Source organism: Lepus europaeus, chromosome 5 (genome assembly GCF_033115175.1).
Source record: "Lepus europaeus isolate LE1 chromosome 5, mLepTim1.pri, whole genome shotgun sequence".
NCBI classification, from domain to species: domain Eukaryota; kingdom Metazoa; phylum Chordata; class Mammalia; order Lagomorpha; family Leporidae; genus Lepus; species Lepus europaeus.
The window spans coordinates 126620853-126634891 of record NC_084831.1 but is presented as its reverse complement, the minus strand read 5'-3'; the positions used below and the strand labels follow the sequence as shown (position 1 = coordinate 126634891).

The following is a 14039-nucleotide window of genomic DNA, read 5'->3' as shown; positions in this document are numbered from 1 at the left end:
GCAGTGCTGGCATAACATATGGGCACCAGTTCAAGTCCTGGCTGCTCCACTTCCAATCCAGCTCTCTGCCATGGCCTAGGAAAGCAGTAGAATATAGCCCAAGTCCTTGGGCTCCTGTACCTACATGGGAGACCCGGAGGAAGCTCCTGGCTCCTGGCTTTGGATCAGCCCAGCTCCAACCGTTGTGGCCAATTGGGGAGTGAACCAGCAGATGGAAGACCTCTCTCTCTTTCTCTCTGCCTTTCCTTCTCTCTGTGTGTAACGCTGACTTTCAAATAAAATAAATAAATCTTTTTTAAAAATGTGGAGGTGTCTCAAGGGTTGGGGCTGGGCCCTCTTTTGTTCCCTCTTCCTAGATGATCTTGGACCTACTACCGTGGTTACCATTTATACCAACACTGTTCAACTGAACAAGGACAGGCAAACTACAGCACGTGAGCCAACTCTAGTCTGCAGCCTGTTTTTGTAAATAGAGTTTTACTGGGACACAGCCACGCCCACTTGTTTACATATTATCTGTGGCTGTTTTGGCAGTACAACAGCAAAGCTAAGTAGCTGCAACACAGACCACAGGGTCCACAAAGTCAAAAGTATTTACTATCTGGCCCATTACAGTGATAGAAATGCTTAATATCTGCTGTCTGGTATGGTGTCTGCTAGGCTCACCCTGCTATCAAGTACTTTGAGATGTGCTTCATGCAACTGAGGATTAACAGTTACAATTTTATTTAGTTTTAATGAATTAAAATTAAAGCTAAACAGCTACATGTGATTACTGGCTACCACATTAGACAGCACAGAATGCCCCTGAGGACTCAGATGAACATCTCTAGCTCAGCCCTCCGCTCTGAACTTTTGAAAATATCCACTTGGATTTTTATGGGAACTTCATGAGCCTCAAGCCGAACTCATGGCATAGATGGTGTGGTACAGCCAGTTAAAGCATCGCTTGGGATGCCTGCATCCCATATCAGAGTGACTGTGATGCAGTCCCCACCTCTGCTTCCAATACAGCTTCCTGCTAATGTGCCTAGTAAGCAGCACATGATGGCCAAAGTATTCGGATTCCTGCCACCAACATGGAAAACCCAGATGGAGTTATTGGCTCTGGCTGTTGCAGGCATTGGGGGAGTGAACTAGCTGATGAAAGATTCTCTCTCTCTCTCTCTCTCTCCTTCCATCCCTCTCTCTTTGTGACTCTACCTTTCAAATAATCTTTTAAAAACTGAATTCGTAACCCTACACATCCAAGCCAGGCTTCTGCGAGTATTACTCTGTCTCATCCTGTTGTACAATCCAGAAACCTAGAATTTGTTCTTTACACCTTTCTTTGCTTCTCATTGTATATCCAATTCACTATTAAGTCCTGTTAATTTTATCTACTAATTATCTTGTAATACATTCACTTCTCTCCATTGTTACAACCCTGAGTTAGTCAGGTCAGGCTGTCATAACAAAAATATTATCAACTGTGTGGCTTGTGAAAAACAGAAATTTATTCCTCACAGTTCTGCAGGCTGGGAAGCCCAACATGGAGGAGCTATTTCCAGAGAGCTGTCTTCCTGCTATATTCTCACATGGTGGGAAGACAGAAGGATCTCTCTGGGGTCTCCTGACTTCATCATCTATCACCTCCCAAAGGCACTCCTTGGCGTTTAGGATTTTAATATATGAATTTCAGGAGGTGTTGCTAGGTGTATATCCTATATGGACCACAGTAACAGCCCAAGTGGTTACCAATGCTTTTAGGATGAACAATTGTTTTTTTGTTTTGTTTTTGACAGGCAGAGTGGATAGTGAGAGAGAGAGGCAGAGAGAAAGGTCTTCCTTTTTGCCGTTGGTTCACCCTCCAATGGCCGCTGCAGCCGGCACACTGCGCTGATCCGAAGCCAGGAGCCAGGTGCTTCTCCTGGTCTCCCATGCGGGTGCAGGGCCCAAGGACTTGGGCCATCCTCCACTGCCTTCCCGGGCCATAGCAGAGAGCTGGCCTGGAAGAGGGGCAACCGGGATAGAATCCGGCACCCCGACCGGGACTAGAACCCGGTGTGCCAGCGACACAAGGCGGAGGATTAGCCTGTTAAGCCACGGCGCCAGCCTAGGACGAACAACTGTTAACACGGCCTAAAAGGCCCTACATCATGCAACCATTGGTGGCCTCAGTAACCTCAGCTCTGAAATACATGACGTTCCTCCCTCAGGACCCTGGCAGGTGGTTATCTTAGCCCTGTCACCCTTTTGTATAGTCAATTCCTACTCATTCTTTGCGTATGATTTATACTAAATATTTATTGAATGAGTGGAGTTCCCACTCTGCTTTATTTGCTATCTCATCCAAATTTCTGAAGTCAAGTTTATTTTCACACAGTTGAGGACCCCCATCCGGCAGCTGGATCTGAGGTTGTGGGAGACGGTACCAGATGTCCGGTCCTTGCTTTCTTTCTCACTGCAGCATATGTGACTGAGAGAGAGTTGACGGTAAAGGGAATGCCTTCTCGGGAAGGATATTCCCGGAGAGCTGTACTGTAGTTACAGTTGCACCTGTCTTAGTTCCCTTTCCTTACTCTCAGCAGCCCACTAGATTGTATTTCTTTGAAAGGACAGTTCATATTTTCCATTTATAAGTTGTGTAGTTTCTAAAGTAACTACAACCATGTCTTGTACATAGTAAGTACTAAATAGATATTTGTTCATGTGAATTAAATTTTCTCAGGCTTCAACCCCTGAAGGAACAATGAGGCATATTAGGAGGAGTAAGATCTAGGTAAGGAGCCGGCACTGTGGCATACTGGGTAAAGCTGCCGCCTGCAGTGCCAGCATCCCATATGGGCGCCGGTTTGAGTCCCAGCTGCTCCACTTCGGATCCAGCTCTCTGCTCTGGCCTGGGAAAGCAGTAGAAGATGGCCCAAGTCCTTGGGCTCCTGCGCTCATGTGGGAGACCCAGAAGACGCTCCTGGTTCCTGGTTCCTGGCTCCTGGCTTCGGATTGGCACAGCTCTGGCCATTACAGCCAACTGGGGAGTGAACCAGTGGAGGGAAGACCTCTCTCTCTTTCTCTCTGCCTCTCCTTCTCTCTGTGTGTAACTCTGACTTTCAAATAACTAAATAAATAAATATTTTTTTTTTTTGACAGGCAGAGTGGATAGTGAGAGAGAGACAGAGAGAAAGGTCTTCCTTTTTGCCATTGGTTCACCCTCCAATGTCCACTGCGGCCAGCGTATCTCACTGATCCGAAGCCAGGAGCCAGGTGCTTCTCCTGGTCTCCCATGCGGGTGCATGGCCCAAACACTTGGGCCATCCTCCACTGCCTTCCCGGGGCCATAGCAGAGAGCTGGCCTGGAAGAGAGGCAACCGGGATAGAATCCGGCGCCCCAACCGGGACTAGAACCCGGTGTGCCGGCGCCGCAAGGCGGAGGATTAGCCTGTTAAGCCATGGCGCCGGCAAATAAATAAATCTTAAAAAAAAAAAAAAGATCTGGGTATTACCCTGGATCTGCATCCATATCTGTTCAAATCCCAGCTCTGCCATTTCTAGCTGTGTGACACCGAGCACATCCTCTGGCCTTGCAGTCCTCAGAGCCCTCCTCTGTGTGACACCGAGTACATCCTCTGGCCTTGCAGTCCTCAGAGCCCTCCTCTGTGTGACACCGAGTACATCCTCTGGCCTTGCAGTCCTCAGAGCCCTCCTCTGTGTGACACCGAGCACATCCTCTGGCCTTGAGTCCTCAGAGCCCTCCTCTGTGTGACACCGAGCACATCCTCTGGCCTTGCAGTCCTCAGAGCCCTCCTCTGTGTGACACCGAGTACATCCTCTGGCCTTGCAGTCCTCAGAGCCCTCCTCTGTGTGACACCGAGTACATCATCTGGCCTTGCAGTCCTCAGAGCCCTCCTCTGTGTGACACCGAGTACATCCTCTGGCCTTGCAGTCCTCAGAGCCCTCCTCTGTGTGACACCGAGTACATCATCTGGCCTTGCAGTCCTCAGAGCCCTCCTCTGTAGAGGAGAGATAATATCTATCTTGAAAGGTGAAAAGAATTAAAGAAAACATAAGTAGTGGCTTCAAAAAGTTTATGAAAAAGAATTAAAGGATGATATGAAATTTCCATGAACTTTTTGAAACCTTTGCATATATAAAATGCCTAGTACACATTAATATAGGTAGATATTATATCCCTAGGTATTATAGCCCTAGGTTGAATATAAGAATAGATCTAGGGGTGGGCATTTGGCCTACATTAAGCACTCCCATCCCCCACCAGGGTGCCTGGTTTTGATCCTTGACTCTGGCTTCTGACTAGTGCAGAACCTTAAAGGCAGTGGTGATGGCTCAAGTAGTTGGGTTTCTTTCTTCTTTTCTTTTCTTTTTTTTTTTTTAAAATTTATTTATTTATTTGAATGGTGGAGTTACAGAAAGGCAGAGGCAGAGATAGAGAGAGAGAGATCTTCTATTTACTGGTTCACTCCTGAAATGGTCACAAAGGCTGGAGCTGGGCCGATCCGAAGCCAGGAGCCAGGAACCCCCTCCTGGTCTTCCATGTGGGTGCAGGGGACTTAGGCCATCTTCTACTGCTTTCCCAGACCACAGTAGAGAGCTGGATTGGAAGTGGAGCAGCTGGGACTTGAATCAGCACCCATATGAAATGCCGGCACTGCAGGTGGTGGTTTTACCTGCTATGCCACAGTGCCAGCTGCCGGCCCCAAGTAGCTGGGTTTCTGATACATGGGAGACCTGGATTGAACTCCTAGCTTTCAGCTTGGCCCCAGCTGGGGTCTATATCATGAGCATTTTAGGGAGCTAGCAGATAGGTGCTACCATCTTATCTGTCTCTCCCTCCTCCCCCTTCGGGCTGGCTCTCTCTCTCTCTTTCTCTCTCTCTCTCTCTCTCTCTCTCTCGTGTGTGTGTGTGTGTGTGTGTCTGCCTCTCAAATAATTAAAAAGAAAAGCAAATGAGTATATTCAGGTTAACTTATTGGGGTATTGCATGATTAAAGTATGGAATCAAAGAGTGGAGTTGCTATGGAGTAGATTTTCACCAAGTGGAACTGAAGGAGGAAAAGGATACCTGGGGTTGCTCTCAGAGCCCCTGCAGGGGCCGGCGCTGTGGCACAGTGGGTTAACACCCTGGCCTGAAGCGCCAGCACCCCATATGGGCACTAGTTTGAGTCCCAGGGGCTCCACTTCTGATCCAGCTCTCTGCTGTGGCCTGGGAAAGCAGTGGAAGATGGCCCAAGTGCTTGGGCCCTTGCACCCACGTGGGAGACCCGGAAGAAGCTTCTGGCTTCTGGCTTCAGATTGGTGCAGCTCCGGCTGTTGTGGCCAACTGGGCTGTGAACCAGTGGATGGAGGACTTTCTCTCTCTCTCTCTCTCTCTGCCTCTCCTCTCTCTGTATAACTCTGACTTTCAAATAAATAAATCTTTAAAAAAATAAAAGAGCCCCTGTAGTGAGGCACGCATCCTATGCTACCACAAGGCTTCAGGAAGGATCTTCCCAATGTCTGTCTCCAGAAACTCTGAGAATGGCTCTAAACCTCTGCAAACTCTTAACCTTTCTTTTTTTTTCCTTTAAGTTATAGAAGACAGGAAGGAGATCAGTGATCAAGAGCAAATAAACCTTATCTCCTTTACCAAGTCCTTTTATCCACCTTTGTACCACAAAGAAGATTGTCTATTCTTTGCCTCACAAGGTATTATTGTCTTGGCAAAGCAGCTAAAGACAGTCAAAGCGTTAGCAACTTCGGGGCGGCGTTCCTGCTGCAGCTATTGGGGAATAGGTATCCCGTGACTCCAGCCCAACTCACCCCGCCCCCTCTCCAGCTGCATTTCTTCCTTCCTTTGTTGCTTTCATCTTTAATGGTGTTGCCACAGCAACCATTGTCACCAGAAAAAGGAAGATACTGTCACCCTCTGTGCTCCAGCAGCAAGTCAGAACTATCCTTGGGAAGCATAAATTTCCAGATTTCCCCATACCCTTCATCTCACATGGTTTTTTAGAGACAGATCACAGGTTGTTAACAGAAGCAATAAACAGGAACAAGGCTCACTTCATCCTACCTGGACCACTTACACTCTGCATTTATGACGCAGCTTGGATGCAGTGCAATTGAAAACAGTATAGTCCTGCTGGAATGGCTTAGTTTAGATGACTCCACAAAGAGTCCTGTCCTACAGTGCAGGACAGAGAAACCCAAAAAGAGCTTTAATTCTAAATAGTCTAAATATGAACCCAAAAAGGGCTCTATTCTTGCCTTTGTATTGACATAAATCCTAGGCTTCATAAACTCGCTGCTTGCTCTAGAGGTACAGGAAGTGAAACGGGCTTGGAGTTAGTGGATCTGCTTCCAAGTAGCAACAAAAAGGCTTTTACTCCCACCCTGAGACCCCAGGGACCCTTATATCTCTACTGACATATTCTCCCCCAATGTTAAATGAAGGTCATTGCTAAAGGACTTTAGAGAGGCTTCTGGGATCTCCTGGTGACCCTGCATGACCCCAGCCTGCTGTTTTTGGAGAACTGTTGGAACAGTTTCAATTCTTTCTGTGCAGCAACCAGCTGCAGTCCTCAAACAGCTTCAGAAAGATTTGCTCAAGGTCACAGTCAAGATAACAGAAAAAGAACTGGGAATCCTTACTCCAGGTTCTACATACATACATTCTTCTCCTAATATATGGCCTATAACCTGGATGCCCTATATCTCAGAGGCCTGCTAAGATTAAGAATATAATCTAAACTGCCCTAGCAACCAAGCCCCCAGTGTGTCCTTCTTCCCTCAGCTACCCCACCCCTGTTTCCTGGAATAGCAGTACCCCCCTGGAGTCAGCAGCAGAATTCCTTGGCCATGCCAGCTCATGGCATGCAGTGAGTCAACAGACCCAGCCCATTCCCCCCAGCATGGGCTGCCACGGTTTAATGAGTGGTTATTCATGGCACTCTGCACATGGCTTGGAGCTGTGCCTTACCCCATACTGGGGGTTAGGGGGTGTGGGAGAAAGACTAGTGCCAAAGCATCATTTATTACTATAATCTTCAATGTGCATTCCACCATGGTGTTAATGTCCCAAAATAAACTTATAAATCCCCCCACAGCCTACAAAGCAAACACTCAGCTGGAGGGCTTTGTGTGGGAGAGAAGCATCACCAAGGATGGCAGACTGGTAAATGGCACCTCTCTTTCCCTGGGTGAAGACTGGGAAACCTAGGTGGGCATGCCTGTAGCAGACAACAGGCTAGAGGGAAGCAGAAACTGGGCTTCAGTGAGGAGAGTGTGACAGTCTAGGTTTCTAGGCTGTTGTTTATAGGCACCTTGCAGGGATGCAAATTTCTTGGGAAAAGTGGTTTTGGATCTGCTTCTGCCTTAGCTTACTCATGCAGCAACAGTAATTCTGGGACAAGTCAAGCTAGTTTGAGCAGCAGATCTGGAAACCATGCACATAGGATTCTGGAGTTCCAGTAGGCTTTCATCACGTAGCTTGCCAGTCTAATACATCCTTCTTTCCTTTCTTTGTACCTTTCTCCTCCCAGACTTTTCTATTCCTCTCTTGGAAGTCAAGTAGCCAGATGGAGGAGTAAATATCCACAATCTATTTGATTATCTGGTGCACCAATTGTGCTTCGATACCCATTTTCCTGTGCTGGGTCCTCTAAGTCAGAGTTAAGAAAATTGCTGTCATGGTTCAGAAATGAAACCTCCCTTTCTGGTTCCTGATGTTCTGCTATTTTGGAAACTAAGAATCTATGCATTGAAGGCCTCTAGGCTTCTCTGTTCCCTCATTTCTACAAGCTCACCTACTCCACTCCAGTAGTCACCACACCAGCTCTTAAGGTGACTTGGCATCCTGCATAAGAATGAATGGGGCCATTGCTCTGGCTTAGTGGGTAAAGCCGCAGCCTGCAGTGCCAGCATCCCATACGGGTGCCAGTTCGAGTCTCAGCTGCTCTTCTTCTGATCCAGCAATAGAAGGTGGCCCAAGTCCTTGGGCCCCTGTACCCACGTGGGAGACCTGGAAGAAGCTCCTGGCTCCTGGCTTCTGATTGGTGCAGCTCCAGCCATTGCGGCCATTTAGGGAGTGAACCAGCAGATGGAAGGCCTTTCTCTGTCTCCACTTCTGCCTCTCTGTAACTCTGCCTTTCAAATAAATACATAAATCTTAAAAAAAAAAAAAGTGAATTAAGTGTAAGGGGCTGGCAATGTGGTACAGTGGGTAATGCCTCCTCCTATGATGCCAGCATCCTATATGGATATTGGTTCATTCCTGGCTGCTCCATTTCTGATCCAGTTCCCTGATAATGGCCTGTGAAATGCAGCAGAAGATAGCCCAAGTGCTTGAGTCCCTGTACCCACATAGAAAACCTGGAAGAAGCTCCTGTCTCTTGACTTCAGCCTGGCTCAGCGCTGCCCATTGTGGCCATCTCTGGGGGGTGAGCCAGTGGAGGGACGATCTCTCCCTCTGTCTCTGTCTCTCCCTCTCTCTATGTGATTCTGATTTTCAAATAAATAAATAAATCTTTAAAGACAAACAAAAATGAGAATGGGCATGGACTGCCTTGCCTAGTATTCTGCCAACATGTACCTTGTTGATAAAAAGATCCTTATAGAGGTCCTATATTGGTATCCCAAGTTGATTCTCCTCTCTATTCTCTTGCTCAGTATTTTTTTTAAGATTTATTTTATTTATTTGAAAGATAGAGTTACAGAGAGGCAGAGAGAGAGAGGTCTTCCATCTTCTGGTTCACTCCCAAAATGACCACAACAGCCAGAACTGAAGCCGGGAGCCAGGAGTTTCTTCTGGGTCTCCCACATGGATGCAGGGGTCCAAGAACTTGGGCCATCGTCTACTGCTTTCCCAGGCCATAGCAGAAAGCTGGATCAGAAGTGGAGCAGCCGGGACACAAACCGGCGCCCATAAAGGATGCTGGCACTGCAGGCGGCGGCTTTACCCGCTACGCCCCAGTGCAGGCCCCTTGCTCAGTATTTATTAAATCACATTCCTTATATTTCTTGTATAAAGCATGCATAACATTCATTAAAAGCTGCACGTGAGCCGGCGCCGCGGCTCACTAGGCTAATCCTCCGCCTTGCGGCGCCGGCACACGGGGTTCTAGTCCCGGTCAGGGCACCGATCCTGTCCCGGTTGCCCCTCTTCCAGGCCAGCTCTCTGCTGTGGCCAGGGAGTGCAGTGGAGGATGGCCCAAGTGCTTGGGCCCTGCACCCCATGGGAGACCAGGGTAAGCACCTGGCTCCTGCCATCGGATCAGCGCGGTGCGCCGGCCGCAGCGCGCCTACTGCGGCGGCCATTGGAGGGTGAACCAACAGCAAAAGGAAGACCTTTCTCTCTGTCTGTCTCTCTCACTGTCCACTCTGCCTGTAAAAAATAAAAAATAAAAAAATAAAAATAAAAAAAAAAAGCTGCACGTGAATCAAATCATTCTACATTCACTGGGGTAACAAGTTAAAGGAGTCCTGTGGGAAGTTCTTTTAAGATGAGAAGTCAGCAATACTCTACCATAGTCTTGGTTCTAGTATTATGAAAACTCAGATTAGTTCTGGGCCTCAATTTCCTCATTCACAAAATAAAAAGATTGGATACGATGATTTTTAGGACTCCTTAACAAATCTCAAATCACCACTAAAATATTTTGCTACTTTGAGATTTTCTTAGTAGAAGTCATACCTGTGTTTTGTTTTGTTTTTTAAGATCTATTTATTTATTTCAAAGGCAGAGTTAGAGAGGAGGAGGAGGGGGGGGGGGGAGAGAGAGAGAGAGAGAGAGAGAGAAATCATCTATCTGCTGGTTCACTCCCCAAATGGCTGCAGTGGCCAGGGCTGGGCCCGGCCAAAGCCAGGAGCCAGGGACTTCATCTGGGTCTCCCATGTGGGTGTGGGGGCCAAAGCACTTGGTCCATCCTCCGCTGCTTTCCCAGGCACATTAGCAGAGAGCTGTATCAGAAAAGGAACAGCCAGGACTTGAACTGGTGCCCATCTGGGATGCCAGCATCACAGGTAGTGGCTTAACCAGCTGTCACAGTGCCAGCCCCAATATACCTGCCTCTCTATCTTAAAACATTTTCTCAAAAGTAAGGGTTTTTTTTTTCTATAATGAAGTAGAAATATGAAAGCTAATTTGGAAATAAAAATAAAGGAGGAAAACCCAGAGGGAGGCATTCGCAGAAGCACCGCCTTGCAGAGATAATTATCGATCTATTTTCTTTCCCTCCACCAGCAACGCTATCTCCATCCTTTCATCAGTTAAGTTTCTCCACAGGCAGACATGAAAGATGCATCAGGTTTGTTGTGTGCTTGGACTCCAGCCACATTACCTAGGATCGCCTGCCCCTATAGAGTCTTGACATTGTAAGAGGTACCGGCTGCAGCTGCTGCTTGGAGAAAATCATCCATATTCTCAGGTCACAGGATGACATGTTGTCCACTTCTAAGTCACAGACTGCCCTGTCCGAGCAGCTAAAGCCAACAACCTAAGTGGGTGACTAGGAGAGGGAAGCCACATTCTGCTTTCCCTTACTTTGGTGACTCTGGAGGCACAAGGCATTCCAATAACAAGTAGCTAACCCTTCTATTTCATGTGTCCAATCTAACCATAATAATACTAAAATCCCATTAAGAAAGAGAAACTTGGATTTCTTCCTCCGAGTCCCTACCAAGTTCCCTGACAATGGTCTCACAAAAGATACAACTGACATTCACTCTGACTGAACTTCCATTGTGGAGAAGTTTGCAGATGGACACAGATGTGCAAAGGAAAAAAATGTGGTCCCCAAAGTGTGACATCCCACGCCCATTAGGCAAGAAGACAGCAAGCAGAATCATGAAGGAAGCACTAGCTCTGAGCTCTCCTCTAATGAGATTTCTAGTTGATCTGCGCCTTGGCAGCCAAAACACAGGACAGACACTGGGAGGGTGGTCACCAATAATCCATGGCTCCTATCAGAGCCGAATGACAGCTACACCCAGGATTCCTCCCGCTAGGCTCCTCACAGATGAGAAATGCAACAGGATCACAAGAAGAACCGGCATCTCTGCCTCCAGCAGCCAGCTACACGGCGTGGAAAGAGATTATAAAGAAAAGAGTCCTCAGGGACTGAATGCATCTCCCGTCCCCATCCTTCACTGAAACTAGGGAAAAGTTATTAAACTGGAGGAGACAGGCTGTGATCCACGGCAATCCAGGCCTGCCTGCAGCTGTGAATGTAGACAAGCTGGAGATGAGCCCCTGCAGCTCCTCTGTACACGCACACGCGCGCGCACACACACTCACAGGGAAACGCTCTGCAGCGGTACTAAGTGACAGCAAAGAGCCACCGATCTCCCCCCGGAATTCCACCAGAACCCCTCCGTTGTTCGTTTTCCTGGGATCTGCAGATTCCTCCCCAGATTTTGTTCCTCAGGTGAAATGAGAATCTCCTAAAGACATCCCAAATCCTCTCATTTCATGCTGTGTCTCTGAAGCAAGAATATAAGCAGGTTGGGGGTGGGAGGGAGGTGAAACTTACATAAGAGTCAAGATACACAGGGCTTCCCTGGGCTGGGTGCTTCAAGCTGAAGGAGGAGACCCATGGGGCTGGCCTGGGAGAAATGAAGCAGTTTGGAGTCTCCCTGGAGCCCCAGTGTTCTGGGCAACACTTCCGCTTTTCATCATACCGTTCACAAGAGGAAGAAGACAGGCTGGGTCTTGCCCTTTAGGGAAGCAGAGAGACTCCCTTAGGGATCTGATTCGGAGATGGTTGGTCTCTGTGTACACCCAGGTGGCTGCTTCTGGATTTCGCATATACTCATCCCTGAAGCCGGGCTCAGCTCCACATTAGGAGGTAGCTTGGACGGCTAAATTACTAGTTAAAACCAGTTTCTCCAGACAGCCTAAGAGCCTGGCAGCCTTGCACATAGTGAGAGTCCCAGGCGAGCATTTGACTCTGAGTTCTACTGAGCTGCCTCATTGAGGCTAACGCACTTTAGCTGCTGAATCAGGAGGGACCCCAAGACCTGACTCCCCCCAACATCAAATTGCTTTCCTTGTCACAAAACAGACTTGGCACTCCGCCAAATGCCCAGCTAAACGCCAACCCCCGTGGTATGTCCTACAGTGGGGCCACGCACTTCCCCCAAAAGTATAAGCCAAGTACAAATCTTCCTGTTGGCATAGCCTTAAGATAAACTCCCAGGGGATGGCTTGGATTACAACTATCAGATTTAGAAAGGCTTGGGAGGGGAGGAGTGGTTTGAATCCTAGACTTCAGTGAAAAGTGGGCAAAGAAAATCCCTTTTCTCATGTTAGAGCTGGAAGATCCAAAAGCAGGTCCATTCCCCCCACCCCCTTCTTTTGGGAAGACTGTCATGGGCACAGCCATAACCAGCTGAGGGGCCGAGACCAGCTCGGTTCTTCCTCAGCCCCCTGGAAACGCTGAATTGTTCGGGATACACTTAGTGGACATGGCAACCAAGACGACATAGCAGTCGGCACTAATTGGCTCCCCAGATGACAATTTTGGTAGGAGCTTGCACAGTTCTTACTAAAAGCCTTCATCTTTATATCTAAGCTGGGATGTAGGCTCCAGGGCCTATTCCTTCACTAACCAGCTGTCCTTGGGATTTCTGTTGGTTGTTTTCCATAACATTCTAACAAGGAAAAAAGAATCAGGGAGCTAACAGCTAACACAGACTAAGTGCCTACTTGGCGCTTATATTACCTCCTTAAATAGAACAAGCACCATCCTCCCGTTTTTACTGATAAGCTGAAGCACAGAATGGTTGTGTAATTTGCCTAAAGCCACCCAGCTAGTAGGTAGTAGAGCTGGGATCCGAGAAGCTGGATTTACACGAAGACCTGGCTAAGCTTGTGGGGCCACTGTCCAGACACTTCGGAAGGACCCTCCTTGTTTCTGGATCCGGGCCAGCGCCTACAAATACAGATGATGGGTCTGTCCAACGCCTCTGCCTGAAGCCGGCCAGCCACCCTGGACAGTATGCTTTGAAAAGAGGACATTCGTTAATGGACCGGCTCCAGCCGGCTCAAAGACCTAGGATGTAACAGGCTCTGCAGAGGGATTCTACTCTTGCAGGAGCTGGGCACACCTCCACTGCGGGGGCCTCTACAGATCAGAAAGGGTCCCGCCACCATTCCTGACTCAATGCGCAGAGGGCAGGAGGGGGGAAAGCGGCCGTCCCAAGCGGGCCAGGGATGGAGTTCTTGTTGGATGCTGCACACAGCCCTGAGAGGGAGGATAGAGAGAAGTGAGGGGAGCAAGGGGGTGAGAAAAACCTCAGGCTCTAGGACAGAGCAGAGAGCAGCAACCCGCAGAGAGGGCTCGCCACCCGAAAGCTCAGCCCCCTCACTCGACAGCTGATTGCAGTCACCCCAAAAGTGCCATCCACAGTTGGGGGACTGTTCCCATCGCTCCCCAGAGCCCCGAGGTGAGAGCTTGCCCAGAGGAGAAGCGGAGCGCCTCCAGAGGGTCTGGTGCGCTCTCCCTCGCCTCCCTGGGACCTCGAACCGCAGCCTCCACCCCGCTGCAGCCCCCACCTAGAGCACCGGGGCCGGGCAGCGCCGCTCACCTCGCTCATCGCGGCGGCCGGGCAGGGCGCGCGGGGCGCGGCACGCGCAGGTGAGGCGAGGGGCCCTCGGAGCTGCACGGACGGCGGCCGGGAGTTGGTGGGCTCTGAGACACGGGCCCGGCTGACCGGGAGAAGAGCGGGCAGAGAGCCGCTGCTCCGGCGCCTGCCCCGCACGTTCTCAGCTCTCCCGCCAAGCGTGCCCTCACGACCCGGTCCTGTCAGAGCCTCCGCGAGCCTCCTCCGGGCCCCACCTTTTATAATCAGCTCCGGTACCCGCCTCCAGCCAGGCCAATGGGAGCTCCTTCTACTGCAGAGTGACAGCCCTTTGCATCCAATAGTGGCAGGCCCGGAGGTCTGCTGCATTTCCAAACTAGGGTAAGACCGGCAGAGAGCGGGACGGAGGGGGAGACAGAAATCAAGTAGGGGGAGCAGTGAAAGCGAGGGAAGAAGGAGTAGCACACGGAGGAGGGAAGGAGGAA

The 14039-nt window shown here is 49.3% G+C and overlaps 1 protein-coding gene across 1 annotated transcript in view; it reads right to left on the bottom strand.

Annotated features, from left to right (window-relative positions):
• The window catches only part of PCP4L1 (Purkinje cell protein 4 like 1), a 29925-nt gene extending 16142 nt beyond the window's left edge, over positions 1 to 13783 (bottom strand). The window contains exon 1 of the mRNA XM_062193726.1: positions 13561 to 13783. Within this exon, the coding sequence (XP_062049710.1) occupies positions 13561 to 13569 (9 nt within the window). The 5' untranslated portion in view covers positions 13570 to 13783. The remainder of the gene's footprint in view (positions 1 to 13560) is intronic.
• Positions 13784 to 14039: the final 256 nt, after the last annotated feature.